This window comes from Podarcis gaigeae, assembly GCF_964106915.1.
Source record: "Podarcis gaigeae genome assembly, chromosome: 2".
Taxonomy (NCBI): domain Eukaryota; kingdom Metazoa; phylum Chordata; class Lepidosauria; order Squamata; family Lacertidae; genus Podarcis; species Podarcis gaigeae.
Genome location: NC_139679.1, coordinates 32,195,050 through 32,215,474, shown reverse-complemented (window position 1 = coordinate 32,215,474; position 20,425 = coordinate 32,195,050). Strand labels below are relative to the sequence as shown.

Genomic DNA, 20,425 nt, shown 5'->3' with positions numbered 1-20,425 from the left:
CGCAAGACGAAATGTCTTGCGAGTTCTTGCGGGTTCCCCCCCTTTCCCCCCCTTTTCCTAAGCCACTAAGCCGCTTATCAGCTGCTCCGCTAAAAGCCACTAAACCGCTAATAGCGCTAATCAGCTAAGCTGTCAATGGGCTTGCTTTGCAAGACGAAAAAACTGCTATACGAAGAGCCTCACAGAACGGATTAATTCGTCTTGCGAGGCACCACTGTAGGCCCAAAGCAGAGGAGGCTTCTGGAGGTTAATATGGCTCAGATCTTAAACAAGGGATCGGCAAAGCCGAACAATGGGAGTTCAAGTGACACGTTCAAGGATGACCTGTGGGAAGCGGCGAATGCAGACAGGCCTGCCGATAACCTTGAAAATGGGGACAAAAAGGAACAGGTGAGCGAAGGCGGTGATCGCCCTGGTTGTGGGAAATGACTGGCTGATTCACATCAAAGGAAGATACAACTAGAGTATGTGGAATGCCTTAAAGAGACTGCATGAGTGTGCAAATTTAAACAGTAAACTGTACCTGCTGTGCAGGAGGGAATTGTCCAGGGGTATGGGGGGTCACTGGCCCCTTGCTTTTTCAGGAACTCTGTTGTAGCATCCTAGAAACCTGACACTGGGTGCTTCCTCACCTAACTGCCCCCTTTCCAGGCTCTGCCTGTCCCCTTGCTGCCTTTTTTCCACCGCTTGACTAGCTTTTTTGCGTGCAATGCAGAGGCTTCTGTTGTTGTGGCAGTCGCCTACTATAAGCTGTTACCCTCAGGCAGCTGCAGTGCTGGAGCGCATTGCATGCTATCCATGCTTGTCGAAGTGCACCTGCTGCCGCAAAGACAGCATGGTGTTGGTGCAGACGGGCCACAAGTGCTTCTGCCGCGGGCAGGACTGTGTGTAAACCACGTGTGCCCTCAGGAAGGAGTGCCAATGCATCGTGCCCACCCAGGTGACATGGTGCAAGAAACAGGGGCACCAGCACTTGCCTGTTGCTATTTGCCCAAGCAGAGAGTTGGCACTGAGCCTGATGGTGGGCAGCGGAAGTGTAGGAGCCTGCAACGCTTACTGCCTGGCGTTCCAGTGCAGGCAAAGATGAATGATGGCAGAGGGAAGGGCACCCAGTGATGTCACAAATGTGGCAGTTTAGAGAGAGGATGGCAGCGTCCTCTCCAGACATATACACACAACAAAGTCCATGTTTGATTTGGACCGGAGCTTTGCAAAGTGTTAGGCTTTGAATCTCTTTTCAGTTCAGCCGTCAAGAATGACATTTGTGATTATGGTGATGATGTTTCTGAGTATGCCAGGACACATTGCTCCCTGAGCATGTATGGAGTGATAATAGCAAACCCCGGGCATGTCTTTTTCTTATTACATGTTGTGAACATGTCAAAAACCACTTTTGTATTTTATGTGAGTGCACTTCTAGATCATCCTGAGCAGATATGAGGCAGAGCATTTGTTGATGTTGGCATTGCAGACATGAACAGAGGAAACCCTTGCACAATAGTAACTTAGAATATTACTTGAGAGAAAGTGCTAGTAATCGTTTGTTTGGGATATCTGTTACTGACCTGATAGATCTGTGTGGTGGTAGCGACCCACTGACTGCAAGGCTATTTCAATAGCAGAAATGTCTACAACTACTCCTGAGAATGATCTACTGTGTCCAGGATCTACTGGACACTGTTTTTGAATCCAGTTCATTTCAATGGTGTTTGCATTGGAATAATGTTTGAAATCATGAGCAGGTTATGAGCTATCTTGTATGCGAATTTAAATCATAGCATTAGCAATTCTTAACACTTTTCCTGTCTCAAGCACAGAGTAACAGGTTTCAGTGAGACTCTCAAATATATGTTTTATGACTGCGTCCCTTCACTGCAATTCATAGCATGGTACAGCAAAGAAATTGAATTCTTAGGGTGTGTAGTTAGTTCAGCTATTTTTTTAAAAAAAATAATTTTTATTAAAGTTTCAACAAATTTTATAATGACACAGAAAATAAAACAACACATCAACAAACAATAAACAATAAAAAACAAAGGTCAAACAAAATTAAAAAGTTCAATTCTTAGTTTCATACAGCTTTCTTTCTGGACTTCCTCACATCTCCCTTTTCTGTATTCAAATTTCCAATTTAGTTTCAGCAGATTTTTCCTCTATTTTAACTAATTTAGTGTATCTTAATTTCTTTTTACTTTAATTCCTACTGCTATCCACTCATCTTCTAATCTCCCATCCTTAGGTTAACTAAACTGTAATTCTTTTACTTGTTGCTTATAAACCATCTTTACACGTTCCTTTCAGCTTTGTCACTAATGCCACATTGTCTCAATATCCTGCAACACATTAACATTCATATAATTTACAATGTTTTTGCAGATAATCTTTAAATTTCTTCCATTCTTCTTCTATTTGTTCTTCTCCCGTGTCTCGGATTCTGCCAGTCATTTCTGCTAGATCCATATAGTCTATCAATTGCGTCTGCCATTCTTCCAGAGTGGGTAGTTAGTTCAGCTATTAGCCTATCACAATGAAAGGAACAATGCCTATCTGTGTTGTAAATACTGTCATTCAGTTGAACCTATTAGTTTTGTTTAGGCTAAATAAATTGGATTTATGGAGTTTCTTTCATACATGCGGTTGTGGTGACTAAAGGTAGAAATCACCTTGCAGAAGCCTATTAAAATGAAATAGGAGCACCACTGCCCTCTTTTGTTGCTCTTAATCATTGCAATGGCATTTATGCAGGTGAGCTTCCCAGTGTATTTGTGCTAAACAGAATTCCAAGCAAAGAGACTGAAAGCTCATTTTTACTGCATATTCTTAAAATATGGTGTGGCTGTGAGAGGGCATGGCTGCGACTATCATGAAAGGACCCTGCACTTCTGAATTTGGCACTAAGCTACTGTCACTACTCAAAATGTGAATTCCATGCTGGAATTCATGGAGCAGCTGACAACAGGGGAGGAACTGAAAGACAATAATTCTGCAGCCCTATTGCTGCACAGTCTTGCTGAATCATACAGGGCCCTGGGTTGTGCTGCACAAAGGAAGGAAATTGGTGTGCCTGGGTTCAACAACACATAAGTATATATCTCAGAAATTCCCACAATCCCAGCCATATTTCCATATGCAGGCTGCAAGGGTACATTGCTATGGAAAGCTGGTGCAACACTCAGCAGGGGTGCTGGGGCTCCAGCTCATGCTGCGGGAATCCTCCCCAAGTTTCTATCCAGAGAATGGCAAAGGCAGTTTCATTGTTCTAATCATTCTGATTTTCCCAACGCACACCTCAAGAAAAAGGGGAAAAAAAGATGGCTACTTATACTGTTGGATAACCAAAATGATTTCTCCTCTCGAATGAAAAAACAATTTAAACAGCAAGTATTGTGGCGACTTCACATTAGAAAACACAAAGAACCTGGGAGTCTCACCTAAGGCATTTCATGTTCACTTTTGGGCATTGCTCGAAAGCCTTGTCTTTGATAGCTCAAAGGAAATGTCTGTTAGCACACACTTCCAAGAAACAAAGGGTGGCAACAGCATTATTTGCTTAGGGTAGGAACAGATATTCTGCCAAACAACAGAACAATAGAATCCTGATCAGGAAGAGAAAATTAAGAAAAGTTCCAGGAAACAAGAAACGAAGGCATGTTATGCCTAATAAGCTACTAAATGAACCTACCCTGTTTCAGTCATCATGTTAGATTAAATACAAAAAACACCGGAAATTTAATTCATTTATAGCAACATTTAACAGGGTGTGCTGACATTATGGTACATGCAGTTTTGTATTTTTATGCTGACGTGTCTCTTCTTCAGCCCAGTGGAACCATGTTTTCCGTACTGTCAAGGACAACATCCAGATCACTTCTGAAATATTTTACTTTGAGGGATACTTACGAAAGAAAAAATTTAAATAATGAAAATAAAATGAACACTTTCTAAGTCAGAGAACAGTTTGAATCATTGTGAACAAGTTGCTTGAGGGTTTTTGTTTCTAAATTCACATTTGAATGAGCTCTAGATAGAGTGAACACCAGGACTGGAATACAACTCACTGTCCCTAAATAGTTTGGACTCAAGGACAGGCAGTAAAATTTACCACCTATGCCCCCCGTACACAAACACATATACAAACAGCAGATTTTGATAGTTCATAATGCCTTGCATTGAGATTATACACACTGTACCCATGCAAAACAATGTACCTCTAAATACCTGAGAGTAAGCCTGCAAGGAAGTCCATTACAAAAGGGCATTTGCTTCTGCATTGATTAAGGCAGTGGCAGGAATGAAAAAGGGAAGAGGCAGGGTGCTGCTTGCCAACATGTGCCAGTCCAGGCCTGAACCCATCCTTCAGGTATAGCAGAGCACCCAGTGGCTTCAATTTGATGATGTGGCTGGGAGGGAGCAACTGGCACATTTCCATCTGCATAAGAGCTGCCCTGAGCATGTGATTCCTTCCATGTGGGGCCTTCCATGCTCAGTGACCTTTATAACTACAGGGAAAGCCTATTGTAACATTTATAGAGGGAACTGCTCTGTAGAAAAGCTCTGGTGTGCGCTGCCAACCTACCTGTTGGTTAGTGTGATGTGAAGCAACTGGGACAACTGCCAGCGGGACACAGTCAAGTGACTGGACTATGTATGCTGCTGTCTCCCTTCTCCTATTGACCACTTGCCTGCCCTCAGGATGGATGGTGAAGCAGAAGGCCCTGGATGACTACGTCAAGCAGCAGGACCCTCACCACAGCTACACCCTCAAGAACAAGGAGGACAGGCCAGATGTCACCATCTATACCCTCAACATGACCTCCCTGAAGTGGCTGGATGGTGAGAGCAGAGAATGGCAGTTTTTCGCTTGCCCTTTTCATTTGAGGAGGATGAGAAAGAGCGGAAAGGAAGCCTAACGTGATGTGGAGGCTTCTAGATGGGTGTGATCTGCTCTGTGGGAAGTAAAGAACGTGAGGAGGAGGAGCTACAAGCCTAGTCTCCCTGTGGCTGGCTAGAAAAGGGAGCATGGTCACTTCCCCAGCCTTTGGGGAAAACATAGTTCTGAGGTAGAGCTCAAGACATAGGTCCAAGCAGGAAATAGAATCTCTTTAAAGTGGTTAATTCGCACAAATTATTAAGGTTGGAATTAGAAAACTTTGTAAGGTCAAGGTCTGATAAAAGGGTGAAGTTGTCCTGTCTGAGAATGTCATGAGGAAGAAATGTTCCACCATCTACAGATCAACTGCAGGGCAATTGGGAGCTAAGCTTTAATTAATGCAAAGGTTTGTGCTGGGTCATTTGACTTTCTTGGGTCAGCAGCATTCTCCTACCAAATTTCTCCATATCTCAGACACTTCCAAAACCTGCCCACAAGGAATTGTTCACTTCAGAGCCCAATCCAACGTGAAATGTTTTCACATATTGCTGCATCTTGCTTGAGCATGAGGAACAAGATACATGCCCCAACCTCCAGTCATACTGACCCTTTATCGGGGGATTTTCCTGACTGCTTTTATGATGACTCTTTTTTTACTTAGTGCATGGTTCTTTTGGTGCAGATTCCCGTGTGAATCAGTACATTGTTCTTACTGTTATCTGCAGGAGTGGCTCAACATCCCTTTCCATTTCCCTTCCTTCCATGCTCCATTTTTTGAGCTACAATTCATGGGGTTGATGGGATTTGGAGTCTAACAACATCCCTGCCCAAATTGGGGGGGGGGGGGGCTGGTGACCTTCCTTTTGCTTCATATGTCCTAACCCTGTGTGTGTGTGTGTGATTTCTCTACTATTAGATAAATATCAGTTATGTTTCTGTGTATCCATTCAGAATCTGAAGTGGATGCAACAGTTTGGTGGCATGAACTGACCATTGTTGTCCCCCGAAACCCCAAAATGACGAGCTTGTGTTTGCTGATGATTGGGAATGGAAGAAATGATGATGTCCCTCAACCCATGGACTTAAGGGTTGATGAAGCCATTATGACAGCAAAATCTGCTGGGTTGTAAGTAGCCGGAAGAATCACTGAGAAATGGTTATGACATCAACTCTGCTTTGTTAAGACTGTTAAAGAAATTAGTAGCCCTACTAGAATAGAGAACGGTGAAGCAGATGTTTAATGGTAATCTAATCTAATTCACTTTATTCAAGAAAGTTTCTTTATGCTTATTTCTTGGGTTATCTGCCTCTCAGCTCCCCAGTACATATGTACAAATTTTGACCAAGATGTTTCTTGAACTCTTTGTCACACATACTCAGATAGGGCATTCAAATCATTTAAGAAACTATGACCATGATTTACTGTTAATTAAAATGGCAGCAAAAGAACAGGAAATTAATTTCAGTTTGCTCTTCTCTGAACTGCTGTAATAGTGTGTCTTGATTTTAGCAAATTTTATGACTGGCCCCAAAGCCACCCAGAGCTGTTGGCTCTGGTTGCTTTGGCATCATTGCCTGTCAATCATAGAGCGTATTTGCTTGTGTTGATGTTATTTTCAAAGAAGCATGAAGCACTTTCACAGCCATTGCAGAACAGATACTAATGACTAATACTTCGCTTTGTCTCTGAAGTTGCACAGCTATTTTGAGGCAGATCCCAAACCAGCCAATTACCTACCACGTAAGTGCTCTTCCCACACTCTTTCATACTCTTATGTGTGTCCACAGAATGAATTGATTGGATGTAGGGATGTTCACATATGACAGTTTTGATTTCCACCCACGCACTCAATCAAATCTAAAGTTCAGTTCTCCACAATTACGCACCCGCCTATGGAATTCTTTTAGGGGCTTGTGAAGTTTCATCAGTATTTTAGGAAAATTTCTCCTAATAAGCACGTTTTGTGCGTGTAATTTCCCCTAATGTACACATTTTTGCAAGCACTTCCCCTAATAGTACGCATTTTAGATGTTATTTTTTCCTAATACATCATTTACTTATTATTAGTTTCCTTCCACACACATACCTCTAGGCGATTTACAATAAACCAGGTAAAAAACAAAAACAACACAATAAGCAGGGGATATATTTTAAACATATGCACACACCAGTCCAAAATAGACACCCATAGCTAAAGACCGATTCATCCAACGGGGAAAAGCTGTTGGAAGAAAAATGTCTCCAATAGTTTGTAGAAAGTGCAGATAGTGAGCTGTCCCTGCTCTGTGAAACAGAATTCCTGCTGGGATACAGCACACACACCCTCTCTGAACCTTCCACAAACAATGGAAGACATTTTTGTTTAGATACACTTTTCCAGCTGGATGAAGTAGTCCCTGCCATAGATGGTTTATGTTGAATTGTTCTCAAATTTATCACCAGGCTGTTCTTATTTTGTATGGGTTTTTAAAGCAGCTACATGTTTGTAAATTGCCTTTCTACATGCATTGAAGGATATGCAAAAATAAACAAAAATGCAAAAATAAACAAAGAGAATAGCACATGCACATTTGTGTGTGCATTATTTTGCTGGCATACTGCATTGTGAAATCTTCATGGACAGGTGTGTTTCATTTCACATACTGCTTCAGACAACACAAATGAGGGACACTCACGCTAAAACGCAAGCTGGTTTGAATTTCTCCCTTATCCCTCACTGGTATTGTTTTCCAAAGAAAACATTTGTATTTCACTTTTGATATATTGATCCTCATTCTGTCAAGCAGAATCACTCAACCTGTGACAGAACTGAACGAACACATTGCTATGTTAGAGTAATAGATCATGGCAGTTCTCATTCCACCTGGTATGAGAACTAGGACAGGCCTATCATGCTGTTCTAGGGGACCAGATGGGAGGCCTCAACTAAAAACTTTGATCTGTTTTGCTTCTAGAAAATCCCTATGCAAGAATGCAAGAATGGCATTGAAGATTATGCTGTTTTTTGTTCATGGCGGAAGTTCATAATTGACAAGATGGCACAGCCAGATGTGCTGATTCAGTTCCCAATGGTCAAGGTAACTCTGGCTTCTTCCTTCTTTCTGGATTGGTGGACAGACACTGCCAACATTCAGGAGCATGTTCTGCTTGTTCCCATCAATGCAGTAATGCTAGAAGAGTTAATTTAAAGGTTTCTTAAGCTTTAAGAAAAAGCTTAATAGCAGCATGGGATCATTCTTTAGAGGAATTGCGGGTGGGGGTTGGGAGAGAGGGTAGGAGTGAGGAGAGTCCCCCTTGTGCTGCTCAGCTGACTGGGGAACAGCTGAGAGTGGTGAAAAAGGGTGCCGGACTCCAGAATAAAGTTGATCTTTATTGTAAGCCCCCCCCCCCATTTTTCCTACTGCTTGGCTGAGCCATGGGAAGGTATACTGTCAACCATGTAAGATTAGGCACTGGCCCAGAAGCAGCTTGGGAAGTGCAGGTTGTACAGTTCTGAACAGGAAATAGGAAAAAAAAGGCATGTTTCATGGAGACTATGCATATAGACTAGAGAATCTACATATGCCCAGAAAATGTGCAAAATGAGGTCAAGATACATACATTTTCAATGGCCTGTTTGGGATTATGCATAATGGCCAGATAATGTTCAAAATTTAGCTGAAGATATGAACATTCTGCAAAGCCTATTAGGGATTATGTATAATTGCCAGTGATATACAAAATTCACTCGATATATGAACATTTTCCTGGCCTTGCTGGAAATTATGTATGATGATCACAAATTCTGCACAATTCCCTCTTCGTTGAGGGATTATGTGCACATTCTGCTTGAGACCTGATGAATGAGCACAGTGTTGCAAAGAACTAAACACAGAATATATCAGAGGGTGAAATTAATTCATTTTGTTTCTAGGAGGAGGATTTGTAAAAAATATCGGTGAGGTGAAGAGTGCTGATCCTTACGTCAGCACACTGTGTATAACCTCAGTATTGCCTTTGCAGAATATAGGGTGCCCCTGTTAAAGCTCTGAAGACAAACCTTCTTGTGATGGCACTGTGACTATGCCATTCTAACAATAAAGTATCCTCAGACTTTTTGCAAGTATGTCCTTTGCATTCCAGAGGCTGTAATCCTTTTGTCTTATCTTCAGGCCACTGTGCGGGCCATGGACACCATAACAGCGTTCTTACAGAAAGAATCTGCTGGAAAGATGAACATTGCCAAGTTCATGTTGACAGGTGGTTCCAAGGTAGGTATGAAGGTCTGTGCTGCTTTGCTTTCCATGTATGTAACTCATCAGTTGCATTATCCTCCTTGTTTTCTTCTCGTTCCCAGTGCACCTTTGCAACCTCATTCTTTTGTCTCTTTTTGGCAGCGTGGCTGGACTGCCTGGCTTACGGCAGCCGTGGATGAAAGAGTTGTGTCCTTTGCTCCACTTGTATTTGATCTTTTGAATATCATTAAGGTGAGAATCCAATTTCTTCACAGTAAAGTAAAGAAGAGTAGAGAACAACAAGACAGCACAAAGGGCAATGCGCTACGTGTGTGTAGTAACTCTCCATTCTACAGGATTTCAAGTACTTAAGCTTTGGCACTTGCTGTATGGAAAGTCTTAATGTGCACAGAGAACTCACTTCTGGCTGCTTTGCTTCAGAGCTGGCATCATCAGTACCGAGCATACTGTGGCTGGACATTTGCATGGCGGCACATACATGAACTGAAAATTACTAAGAAGTTGGACACTCCACGGTTCAAGATACTAACTTCGCATGTTGATCCACTTGGTGAGCACTTCTTATGTTCTCAGATTTCTATGATAAATGATATGGTAGCAAAAGAAAGGATAGTTGTGTGGCGAGTTCCCGCCTCCCACCAGTAGAAATAAAGACACGTGACACCAAAGCTTAGGTTGATGGGCTAAAACTGGCCACAACTTTATTGGTTACAGGTAGAGCGGTATTGGCTTAGGCATTGGTCCTATCGACTATCCGGCTTCAGCTTGTTTGCTTGAAGACCGGGAAGGGTTAACACCAGCGGGGGGAGCCCTGCTGATCCACATCAACTAGGGACTCCCCCGGGGTCACCGCTCAGGGGCATGCTTTAGGTCCTGACCTCCACAGGCTTAGGACGAGGCCACACCCCCTGGAATCCTCTATCGGACTACCCTTCAATATTTGGGGGAGGTGATGGCGCTCCCCCCACCAACACATCTACATAATAATACCCCTACCAATGCCTAACCGCCAAAACCAAGGAGTTGTGACGATTTGCTACGAGGTAGGCAAAAAACCAAATGGCCTGTCCAATTTGCCAAGTGGAAAAAAATCCTACCAGGCCCCTTAACGGCGACCAACTGAGGTCCATAGCAAGGTCAGAAGGAGAACCTGAAGGGCAGGCGGGTGGGAAACCAAAGCAACGGAGCGGGCCAAAGAGGGAAATCCCGGGGCCGCGCTTGCCTTGAGGCAAGCCACACCCCCTGAGCCAAGCCACACCCCCTGAGCCAGCTGATTGGCTGGCCAGGGGATGATGCGGCCTGAGGATTCCCCAGATCGTGCGGGGGCTGCAAGCCAGCCTCCACGCGCATGTTGAGGGCATGAAGCCCGCAACACGACCACCTCCTCCCGAGGTCGGAAGTGGCTTTGTAGAAATAGAAGGAAAGGGCAAATTTGGTGGCGCTACAATGCACGTAACAAGCATGGAAGAGCATGGTGTTATGCAGAGGAATAGGGAATGGCTCGATCAAATGAAGTCTTTTCCACTTTGGTGTAGATCCATTATTTTGCCTGGGGTGGGACAGGGTGGGTAGAGCAAGTAAGCAATCAAGCTGGTCACTGATTAGACACTTTTGCATGCTGTTCCTTCAACAGCCTGCCTTGAGTAAGTGTTCACTCCCTTGCTGTCTTCCCCCACTCCAAACTTCCAACTCCTTTTCTTCTTCCTCTCTCATTTCTCCACTCCCTCTTCCTCTGCCTCTCCACGTTTCTTCCTCTATAAGCCAATTACCGGCTTTGTTAAGCTACAACAGCCACTTAATTAAGTGGTATACAAATTTTGTTAAATAAAATAAGTTTCTTTTGAGGCATGTCATTAATTTTATATAATCTGCAGACTTCAGCTTTTGCTTGACTGATTCTGGAAATCAAACAAATATGAGAACTGCTGCAATTTCAGCACCTGTGCCCACATCCTTACATTCTGCCCCCTGAGTGTATGCCGCTTTTTAGGGATTTGTGGTCCTTACTCCATTCTACTTATTCTCTATTGCTTCTGTGCAGTCTTGCTATCCTTTTTATGATGATTTATTACAAAACAAGGTACAGTGGTACCTTGGGTTACATGCGCTTCAGGTTACATATGCTTCAGGTTACAGACTCCACGAACCCAGAAATAGTACCTTGGGTTAAGAACTTTGCTTCAGGATGAGAACAGAAATTGTGCTCCGGCGGTGCGGCGGCAGCTGAAGGCCCCATTAGCTAAAGTGGTGCTTCAGGTTAAGAACAGTTTCAGGTTAAGAACGGACCTCTGGAACAAATTAAGTACTTAACCCAAGGTACCACTGTAGTAGCAACCTGAGAACCATATGTTGGTCATTTCTAAAACAGTTAATTTTTCCATCCCCAGCATATAACGAACGATACATAAACAAGCCCAAGTATCTAATCATAGCAGCAGGAGATGAATTCTTCCCTCTCGATGATTCCCACCATTTCTTCAATGAGCTATCAGGAGCAAAATATTTCCGGTGAGTTCATGCTGATGCTCTCATTTTTCCTTTTACTATCAAACAGCAGCCCATGTTCCGCAAAACTACAACAAGCTAACTCATTCCGAGCCAAGAAAACCTGTATTCTAATCTGCATCAGTTACGTGCATTTAAATGATAAAACCTTTTTTCGCTTAATTCTGTAATGTGTTACTGTTGTGCAATAATTCTGCATAGTATAATCAAGGACAGTGGCAAGGAGCTGTGCAGGACACCAAAGCTTCACCCCCGATAACTGGAAACTTTAGTAGCTCCTGTGGCTTTTGGGACTTTACCAGGCACACCCCACACACTCCTGAGCATAGGACAGGATTCAACTAACAAACACTACCAATGGAAGCCCACACAAGGACTTCCACTGGCACAACAAGGTCCCCCCCCCCCCATTTCTGCACCCTCTTCCAGTTGGCTGGGGGATTCAGGAGAACTCCTGGAACACAGGAGAGGAGATAAGCAAACTCTCTTTTTTGGAGGAAGGTCAGAAGTGACTCAGGTTGTTAGGCAGTCAGTGGATGGTGTTATTAACCCACCTTTGTAATTAGAATGATAAACATGCAAGCAGTGAACAAAATGCTAGTTCAGCCATCACTCCAATCGACACTGCAATGTTTCTGATGAGTGTCTGCCACTTATTATTATTATTCACTGTGTTTCCATATCCCTCTGTCAATTTGCTTGCCATCTTACTAATTAAAAGGGATTAAAAAAAGAAGAGGCCTGCAAAGCAGTTCTGCCCTCTGATGAGTTGAAACTTGATGACATAAAGGACACCAACCAATGGGTTCTGTGCAAAGGCAGCTTTTGCTGTGTGGTTCAAATTAATCTATACTGTCTTAAAAACATTTACAATTGTCTTTACCCTCAGTAATTCCTGGTATTCACTTTTTTGAATCTCTCAAAGAACTCTGAAAGAATAGCCGCCCAGAGTGGTTGGGGAAACCCAGCCAGATGGGCGGGGTATAAATACTACTGCTGCTACTACTACTAATTTATTATTATTATTATTATTATTATTATTATTATTAGACTTACCCTTGCAAAAGCCATGCTAGTTTTACTTCAACAAGTCTTGCTCTTTTATATGCTAATTCTATTTTTAATAAGGGTTTTCACCTAATTTCACCTATTAACTGGCCTGTTACTTCCTAGATCCCCTCTTGATTGCATTTTAAAAGTTGGTGTTACTTGGGCCCATTTGCATTCCTCAGACATGGAGACAGGTGTTCGGAACCAGTTAAATATTTTTGTTAGAAGAACAGCAATTTCACATTTGAGTTCTTTAAGAACTTTTTGGTGGATAAAATCTGGTGATTTTCTGTTTTTAATTTGTCAGTAGAGCCTAGAACTTGGCTACAGATCCCTGCTGCAAAATTCACAGAGGGTTTGAATTAGAATACTGCCACCCCCCGTCTGTATAATTTTCTATATGTGTATATTCCAAAGAAGAAAAATCCGGAAAGAGTCAAATTTCTGTGATTAGAGGAAATATGTAATTGCTTTGTCTATTGAAAGGGAGCTATTATTTCAAAAACCTCTCTGTTGCCCTGCAGAGCCACCCCAAACAATGATCACTTGATGACACGGGACCCATCGATTAAAATATCAATTGCAATGTCGGTTATAAGCTTTTTTCTTAGCACCATTTTGAATCTGAAAATGCCCCAAATTTCCTGGAAGAGAACTGAGGTGAGGAAAACTCATGTTGCAACATAACCAATTCAGTTATGAGACTTGTTTTATTATTTAGTTCAAGCCATGAGTACACATAGCCTTTTAACTGATGAAAATCGTACTTTATCAAGGACACTCTGTTAAGCTCAAGCTTACTAGGAAATTATCGGTATTATTGGAAGCAGGAAGCCTTGGCCAATGTTCCAATAAATGACAGGAACATTATGACATTTGGCCATTTTCTGAGGGCACTTGGTTGGTTTTGAGCTTTACTGGTACATATTAGAATATTATGACATTTCCTTCTGGCCTTTTAATGTTGCATTCAGATACAGTAAAAATCTAAATATTTAGTATATGTATATGAATATGCCCCTAGAGGCAAAGCACAAAGAAAGGCTCTTCATTTCAATGAAATTGAAAGGTTTCAGTGAAAGCTGTAGGTTGATTTCACACAGACTGTTTTCTGACACGTTTCTATACTAGGCAGCTAATTAGGTGGCTGCTGTTGAAATGAGATCTTTGGGATCTACGTAGGAAGAACCATTGCACAGTAGTATTTGCTTTGCATGCTGAAGGTCTTTGGTTTGATCCCTGATGTTTCCACATAGGCCTGGGAGAGAAACCTGCTTGTAATCACCCTAGACAACTGTTGCCAATCAGTGCAGACAATACTGAGCTAGATGGACCCAACAGTCTGACTTGGTATAAGGCAGCTTCCTATAGAAAACTTTCATGTAGCTGATAGAAGAAATGGATGATAGGTTGATGAACACTTGATATTTCTGTCCTATTCTCTCTTTTTCTAGACAAAAGCTACAGGCATCATTGAGCTCTACACAGATATGGAGCCTTCAGCAGTTAAATGTTTCTTTTCTAACACTTTGGGTTCTGAAAGGTAGGATTTATTGTGCATGATTTATTAATACAAATATACAGAGTTGATATAAATATACAAAGAATGGGACAATCTGTTAATCTTAGTTGCCTCTTTCTTAAATTCAGTTCTCCACATTTCTGCTGCGTTTTGCAAATTACTGTTTTTTAAAAAAATCCTCATGAAAAATTGCCAACATTTTTGTGTGCTTTTCTCTTAATCTCCACATTTCTGTATGTCGTTTTGTCAAATATACATCTTTTTTCCAACAATTCCCCCTAGTGCTTTTTTCTTATTTTCACTAAGCTATGCATTTATATATGCAGTTCACCATAGCATTTCTGTGCACATTACTTGGCTTGAGAGCTGCATTGCAAACTTCGTAGACATGTGAATCTTGAAGGATGTCTGTGTTTTGGTTTCCACATTATTTTTGAAAGTGTGACAATGGAGGATTGCTTTAAAATCTCTACAGAGAAGCCATTGGGGTGTTCCCTTCCCTAAAGCGTGCAGTATTTTCTCTCTAGCAAAAAAGAAAAGAAAGCATTCTGAGTGCTCTTTGTGAACAGCTCCACAAAACATTATAGTTTTTATACTTTTATATGTTTTCAAACCTACAAACAAGATTCATAAGGGAAATCTGTGGGTGGACTACTGAATATGCTCAAGAACTTTTCGAATCGGGTTGATAGTTTTGAAGAACCATCAGAATAGCTGAGTCATCTGAGTAGTCGACAAAGAGTATTTTTGATTTCCTTAAACATAACGATCCCTTTTGCTTCAATAAGTGAACTATTGCCTTGGCAGTGGTACTTGTCTCCAAAAAGTAGCTTCCTCAGCACTCACTGTGCCTCCTCCTTCCCTTCCCTTCTCATTCTCAGGCGAGACTTCAGGCTGTTGGTAGGTCCTGGTCCTTCAGGTGTTTCACAACCCATATCTTGGCTTCCCTGCAAGGTTGAGAAAGCGGTAAGAGGATTTGGGATTGGGGGTTTCTCTAAGCTTCGTAACACAGCTGAGTGAATCAAACCCCACCCCTACGCACACAAGCAGTTCTTCAAAAATAAATTATTTCCTTCAAAGAAGGGTTCTGTTGCCGACACATTGAATTAGCCCATTTATTTGCAAAGTTCTTTTTTTAAAATTACACAGATAGTGAGTGTACTCAGTTAGGATAGTGGTGTGGGGTGGTGTGGGGTGTGTGACATGTACCGGCTGGTTACCATTTGTGATGGGCTGCATAGGAAAGTCCATTGCTGCTGCTTCCACCTTAAAGGAGCAGAAGCTCATATGTAACAATAAGGCCCACTCTGGAACCAGCTGGGTTCCTTCAGAAGAAAGGGGTATACATTGAATGAATAAGTAATCCAAGAGTCAAACAACCAAATAAAATGGGATTCTTTTGTTATATAAGTTACCCAAAACATCCATAGGATGGTTTCATTTCAAAGCGCAGCAGAGTGTATTTCCATCTAATGTTGCCCCAGGAGGTGTGGGCTAAAGAGCATTATCTTTATGCTGTAGTTCTAAAATGACCCATGCTAGAAAGTAAGACTCACTAATATATTGGGGCTCATGAGTCTATAGCGGGGTGGGGAACCTCTTTCGGAATGAGGGCTGCATTTCCTTCTGGGCAAGCTTGTGGAGGCTGCATGCCAGTGATGGGCAGTGTCAAAGGCAAAAGTGAACAGAGCAATCAATGTGAATTCTACCATTGTGCAGTAGCCTAGTTTCTTCACAGTCACACTTCTTTCTCTATCCTCCATCCAGGCAAGCAAGAAGTGTTATCAGAGTCCAAGGACACATTCCAGCCAGAGGGAAACAGTCTAGGAGGGAGGAAAGCACAGCTGGTGAGGGTTGTGGTTTGGAAGTGTGGGTGTCCTGGAGATTATCCCAAGGGCCAGATAGAGAGGGCTGGAGGGCTGCCCTTGGCCCCGGGGCCTGAGGTTCCCCATCTGTGATGTATGGAATGGTTTATGATCACCTGGAAAGAAGTGGGATGTAACCCCAACCCATCCTGCCCCACTTTGAGCACAGTCACCATAGCTGTTCCACTCTACCCTGTCCTTGGGAGACTCAAACCAGGAACACTCTTCTCCAGATTCACACTAGTGAACATTTTGGAATTTCATAAGCTCAGGGTTTACAAGAGCGCCTGTTACCTGTTCATTTCTCAGTGGCTTCTGTCTGATCCCATTGCAGAAAACGGGTGTTTATAAGGCAGAAGAGGAAAAGCCACAATCGGGATGGAAGGCTTTCTTTATTGAGGTAAATATTCACTCCAGCCTAGTATTTGACTCCCCCACCCCCAGGAGAGAAAACTCTGAGTGCATTGAGTACCAAGACTGATGGAGATTCACCCAAATCAGTCTCCCTGGAAATAACAGGCACTTTTAGGAGGGTCTTGTATTGGCATTAGCACTGAGATGCTAAGCCAGAAGAAATCAAGATACGTTGTTAGACTACGTTTCTCAGATCACACAATTGCTCTGGAGTGTCTACCCTATTCCAGTGTCAAATCTTCATCAACACCTAAAAATAAAGGCTAGAAGGTTTAAGTTTTCCATAAAACGTGTTTTGGGCAAATTATGGCTTGAATAAAGCACTCCTAAATCAGAGTGGTTGACAGGTAGGAACTATGAGCTGGAAATTGCTGTTCCATGTTGCAGTCCAGGCATTAATTCACTGGCTGCTGTAATCACGCCATGATATTTCTTAGGGCTCTGTGAAGCAACCCAAGCTACTTCACTTCTGACTGTCCCCTATTCAGTTTGAATTGCTACAGGAAGGGGGTGGTATTGCACCCCAAATCCAAAGCTGCAGCTTCAGACCTCCCATTGACTTGCATTGGGAAAGCAAGATATTCACAAATTTTGGAATAGTTACATAGGTGCATAACACCTGCTGACATAGAAGGCCCACCTTTCCAAAAATAGGATGAATCCTGCCAAATTTGAGACACATAGATCGTGTGACTTTTCTAATAATAATAATAATCCAGAACAGTCATAACTTATTTGAAAAAGATTTTGAAAACCTATTTCAGAAAACACTATGGCCAGGGGACAACACACAATATGTGTATATGCTTGTGTGCATAGATATATGTATATATAATGTTGGATTGGGAAGGATGGAAAAGAATAGAAAACAAACACGTACAGTAGTTTGATTATGAATTATCTATGACTCATTGAGAGATGATACAAGTGTAAATAAAGTTCAAAACACCATAGCCACATTTGGGAGAGGAAGGAAGTAAAACTGCCTTAGTGGCTATTATAACTGGAGGCTAAAAGTGACAACAAGCTCTATGTGTGTGTAGATAGAGAAGGGTGAAAAAAGCAAATAGGTAGAAATGTTGGGTTAAGAGACAAGCTGAATCAAAATACCACCACAAACTCCTTGTGCCATTCATAGTACTAGCCATAGAGTGAGGGGGAAAGGCACTGGGACAAAGATACTAGGATTGTGGGGATATAGGATAATATTCTACGTCTGGGTTTGAGGCTACGGGGAGCAAACACCAGTTCTACTACTCCCATTGACTCCATCATTGTGTTTCCCTTATTTGAGGACGTTTACATTTTTCCAGTCATTTTGGAGACAGCTTACTTGGCTTAGATCACCTTTGCTTTGTAACTGAATGTCTCCAGAGCAGGGGGATCTTCTGCTCAGATCGCTTTGGGGGCAGAGCTGAGCCTTGGAGGGACCCTACTTTGATACCGCCTCATCTTGGGATTTGGGTGAAGTGGTTGCACAACCCTAGCTGTTAAAACAATTTGGGGGGATATTGCATCATGTGACCTACTTCCTTCTGTTTAATGAGGGAATATTGGCTTTGTAACCAATAATCTAAAAGACTCAAGGCAAAAACTGGTATTACCCAAATTACCAAACACTTAGAGTGGCTGGGGAAACCCAGCCAGATGGGCAGGGAATTAATAATAATAATAATAATAATAATAATAATAATAATAATAATAATAATAATTTATTAGCTTACCTTTAAGTCTAGCTCACTCACTGTGTCCTTCCAAAAACAATAAAGCAACTATGCCTGAAAGCTCTACTTTCATGTACTAATTGAAATCCAGTGATAGAAAGCTGTTGTGCTGAATAGGCAGGAAGTATTCTTCCATAAGCTACAATATGCTGTAAGGCACAACAATTATTTTTTAGCTATCCCTGTGCTTTGCACTCCCAATGTAGGCTCCATTCTATTAGATTTGCAAGACGAGCTATTGAGCAGAACTGCAATTTCTTTTCCAGGCCACCTTCCCAGGACCTGGGACCATTGATTTTGTGTTAAGTTCTGAGGTTCACATCATTCCAGACACTTTTCCATGTCCAGCCTGCCACGGAAAGGAATGCAAGGGGAAGGTGGTATGACACTCACCAAGGATGCTATAGCTCCTGCTGCTGAAGACATCCATGAGTGTAAACACGAGAGGTGCTCAGAAAACCATGTAGAGGTGTCGGGGTGGGTTGGGCAGAGAAATAATACTGCATAGAGAATGCACAGGTTCAACTTCAACTAACATGAAATGGGAGAGGGATGTGGGGTTGTGGGGTAGGTAGGTGAAGATGTCAGTCAGGAACAGGAGCCCTAAAGGAGGATTGTGGGAAATGGGTCTGGTGGGTGGATGAAGCATATTGGGCATGAGACAGAGGGATGGCCTAGTTATATAAAATTATGAACAATTAATGCAGCAAAGGAAAGTGCCTTTGTATTCCTCAGATCAAAATAAAGAGAAGCACTATGCTCTATAAGTCTTCACTGAAACTCTGTACAAGTATTTGAGCATTCGATGCACAATTCCTTAACCCGGATTTAAAATAGTTTAGCCTCATAGACTTTGATGGGATTAAATAGCCTCTAATCCAAGTAATTAATTATAGCTGGATTGTAAATCGTCATGTAAAATGACTGAGTTCAAATTGCACGTGAGTCACAGACGGAAGTGGGTGTCTTCTTTGGCTAGCTATTATCTCTTCGTTTTCGAGTCCCTTCTGCAAAATGGGGGTAACAATAAAGTGACTATATTTTGTGCGGCAGAAGTGAGCCCACCTGCTGTGGCTTTCATGGCCTGATGATTTCTAGCTGTTCTCTCCCTGTTAACAAATAAAGGTTGTTTCTGGCATTCTTTCCATCTCGCACTGGGTGAGATTTTCTTGTGTTTTGAAGTGAACTGCCACTTGCTCCACTACCCTCCTATAGCTACTGTATGGGGAATGGGTGTCTGTTCTTAGGGTGTGTAGCAGGTTGGGTCATAAGCCTATCATAACAAAAGGAGTAATACCTACCACAGTACTATCAGTGTTGTGAATATATGTCATTCAGTTGAACATAATAGTTTTGTTAGTAAAGTGGATCTACAGACTGTCCTTCATACAGGCAGTTGCCGTGACTGAAGTACAAACCACCAGGGAGTTCTATTGTAAAGGCCCATGAAAATGAAATAGGAGCACCACTGCCCTCTGCTGCTGCTTAATCATGGCAAAGGCATTTATACAGGTCAGCTGCCCATTGTGTTTGTGCTAAACAGAATTCCAAGCAAAGAGACTGAAAGCTCATTTTGACTACATAATCTTAGAAGATGGTGTGGCTGTGAGAGGGACACAGCTGTGACTATCATGAAAGGACCCTGCACTTCTGAATTTGGTACTAAGCTACTGCCGCTACTCAAACTGCACGGGATGAGGTTCCAAAGGGGCAGCAGATGCAGGAGCATGTGAATTCCATGCTGGAATTCGTGGAGCAGCTGAGAAGAACAGGGGAGGAACTGAAAGACAATAATTATCCAGCCCTATTGCTGCACAGCCTTGCAGAATCATACAGGGCCCTGAGTGGTGCTACACAACGGAAGGAAATTGGTGTCATGACCCCTGAAACCCTCTGACACCGCAAGGGCTTATAAGGCTCTGGAGTTCTCTACATGTGGGTGGAGCCAGGAGGAACAAGTCATTCGCTTAGTGCTATCCATGAGCCAGCTTCCAGGCTTGCTTTCCCTGTAGAATTCAGCATCAGGACAAGACTTTCTCTGTCTCTCATAACTCTAGAACTCGTGGATGTTCAATGAAGCGGAATGTTAGAAGATTCAGGACAGATAACACCTTGCTGGCTGCTATTCCTGCTGCTGCTATCTCCTGCTAGGACTCATGGAAAACTTATCAGACAAACAGCAAAATTTATCATCTATGCCTGGTTGACAGTTTTATACAATTTTGTCTGTTTGCATGAA

The 20,425-nt window shown here is 42.4% G+C and overlaps 3 protein-coding genes across 3 annotated transcripts in view; 2 read left to right on the top strand and 1 right to left on the bottom strand.

The window, feature by feature from the left end:
* LOC310839171 (autocrine proliferation repressor protein A-like) overlaps nt 1–15,125 on the bottom strand; it is a 33,106-nt gene extending 17,981 nt beyond the window's left edge. The window contains exon 1 of the mRNA XM_083727622.1: nt 14,997–15,125. The gene's annotated coding sequence lies outside the window, so the exon portion shown is untranslated. The remainder of the gene's footprint in view (nt 1–14,996) is intronic.
* LOC310839179 (autocrine proliferation repressor protein A-like) overlaps nt 1–20,425 on the top strand; it is a 223,622-nt gene that overhangs the window by 80,792 nt on the left and 122,405 nt on the right. The gene's annotated exons all lie outside the window — the stretch shown is intronic.
* Nucleotides 253–19,271, top strand: LOC310839474 (autocrine proliferation repressor protein A-like; the record flags this gene model as incomplete). Its single annotated transcript, XM_083728106.1, has 14 exons — nt 253–403; nt 4,693–4,833; nt 5,822–5,996; nt 6,563–6,611; nt 7,826–7,948; nt 9,023–9,121; nt 9,248–9,337; nt 9,527–9,656; nt 11,494–11,614; nt 13,186–13,321; nt 14,116–14,204; nt 15,065–15,149; nt 16,383–16,448; nt 18,453–19,271. 14 exons carry the CDS (start codon nt 253–255, stop codon nt 18,570–18,572), a joined length of 1,575 nt encoding a protein of 524 aa, XP_083584232.1. The 3' UTR covers nt 18,573–19,271.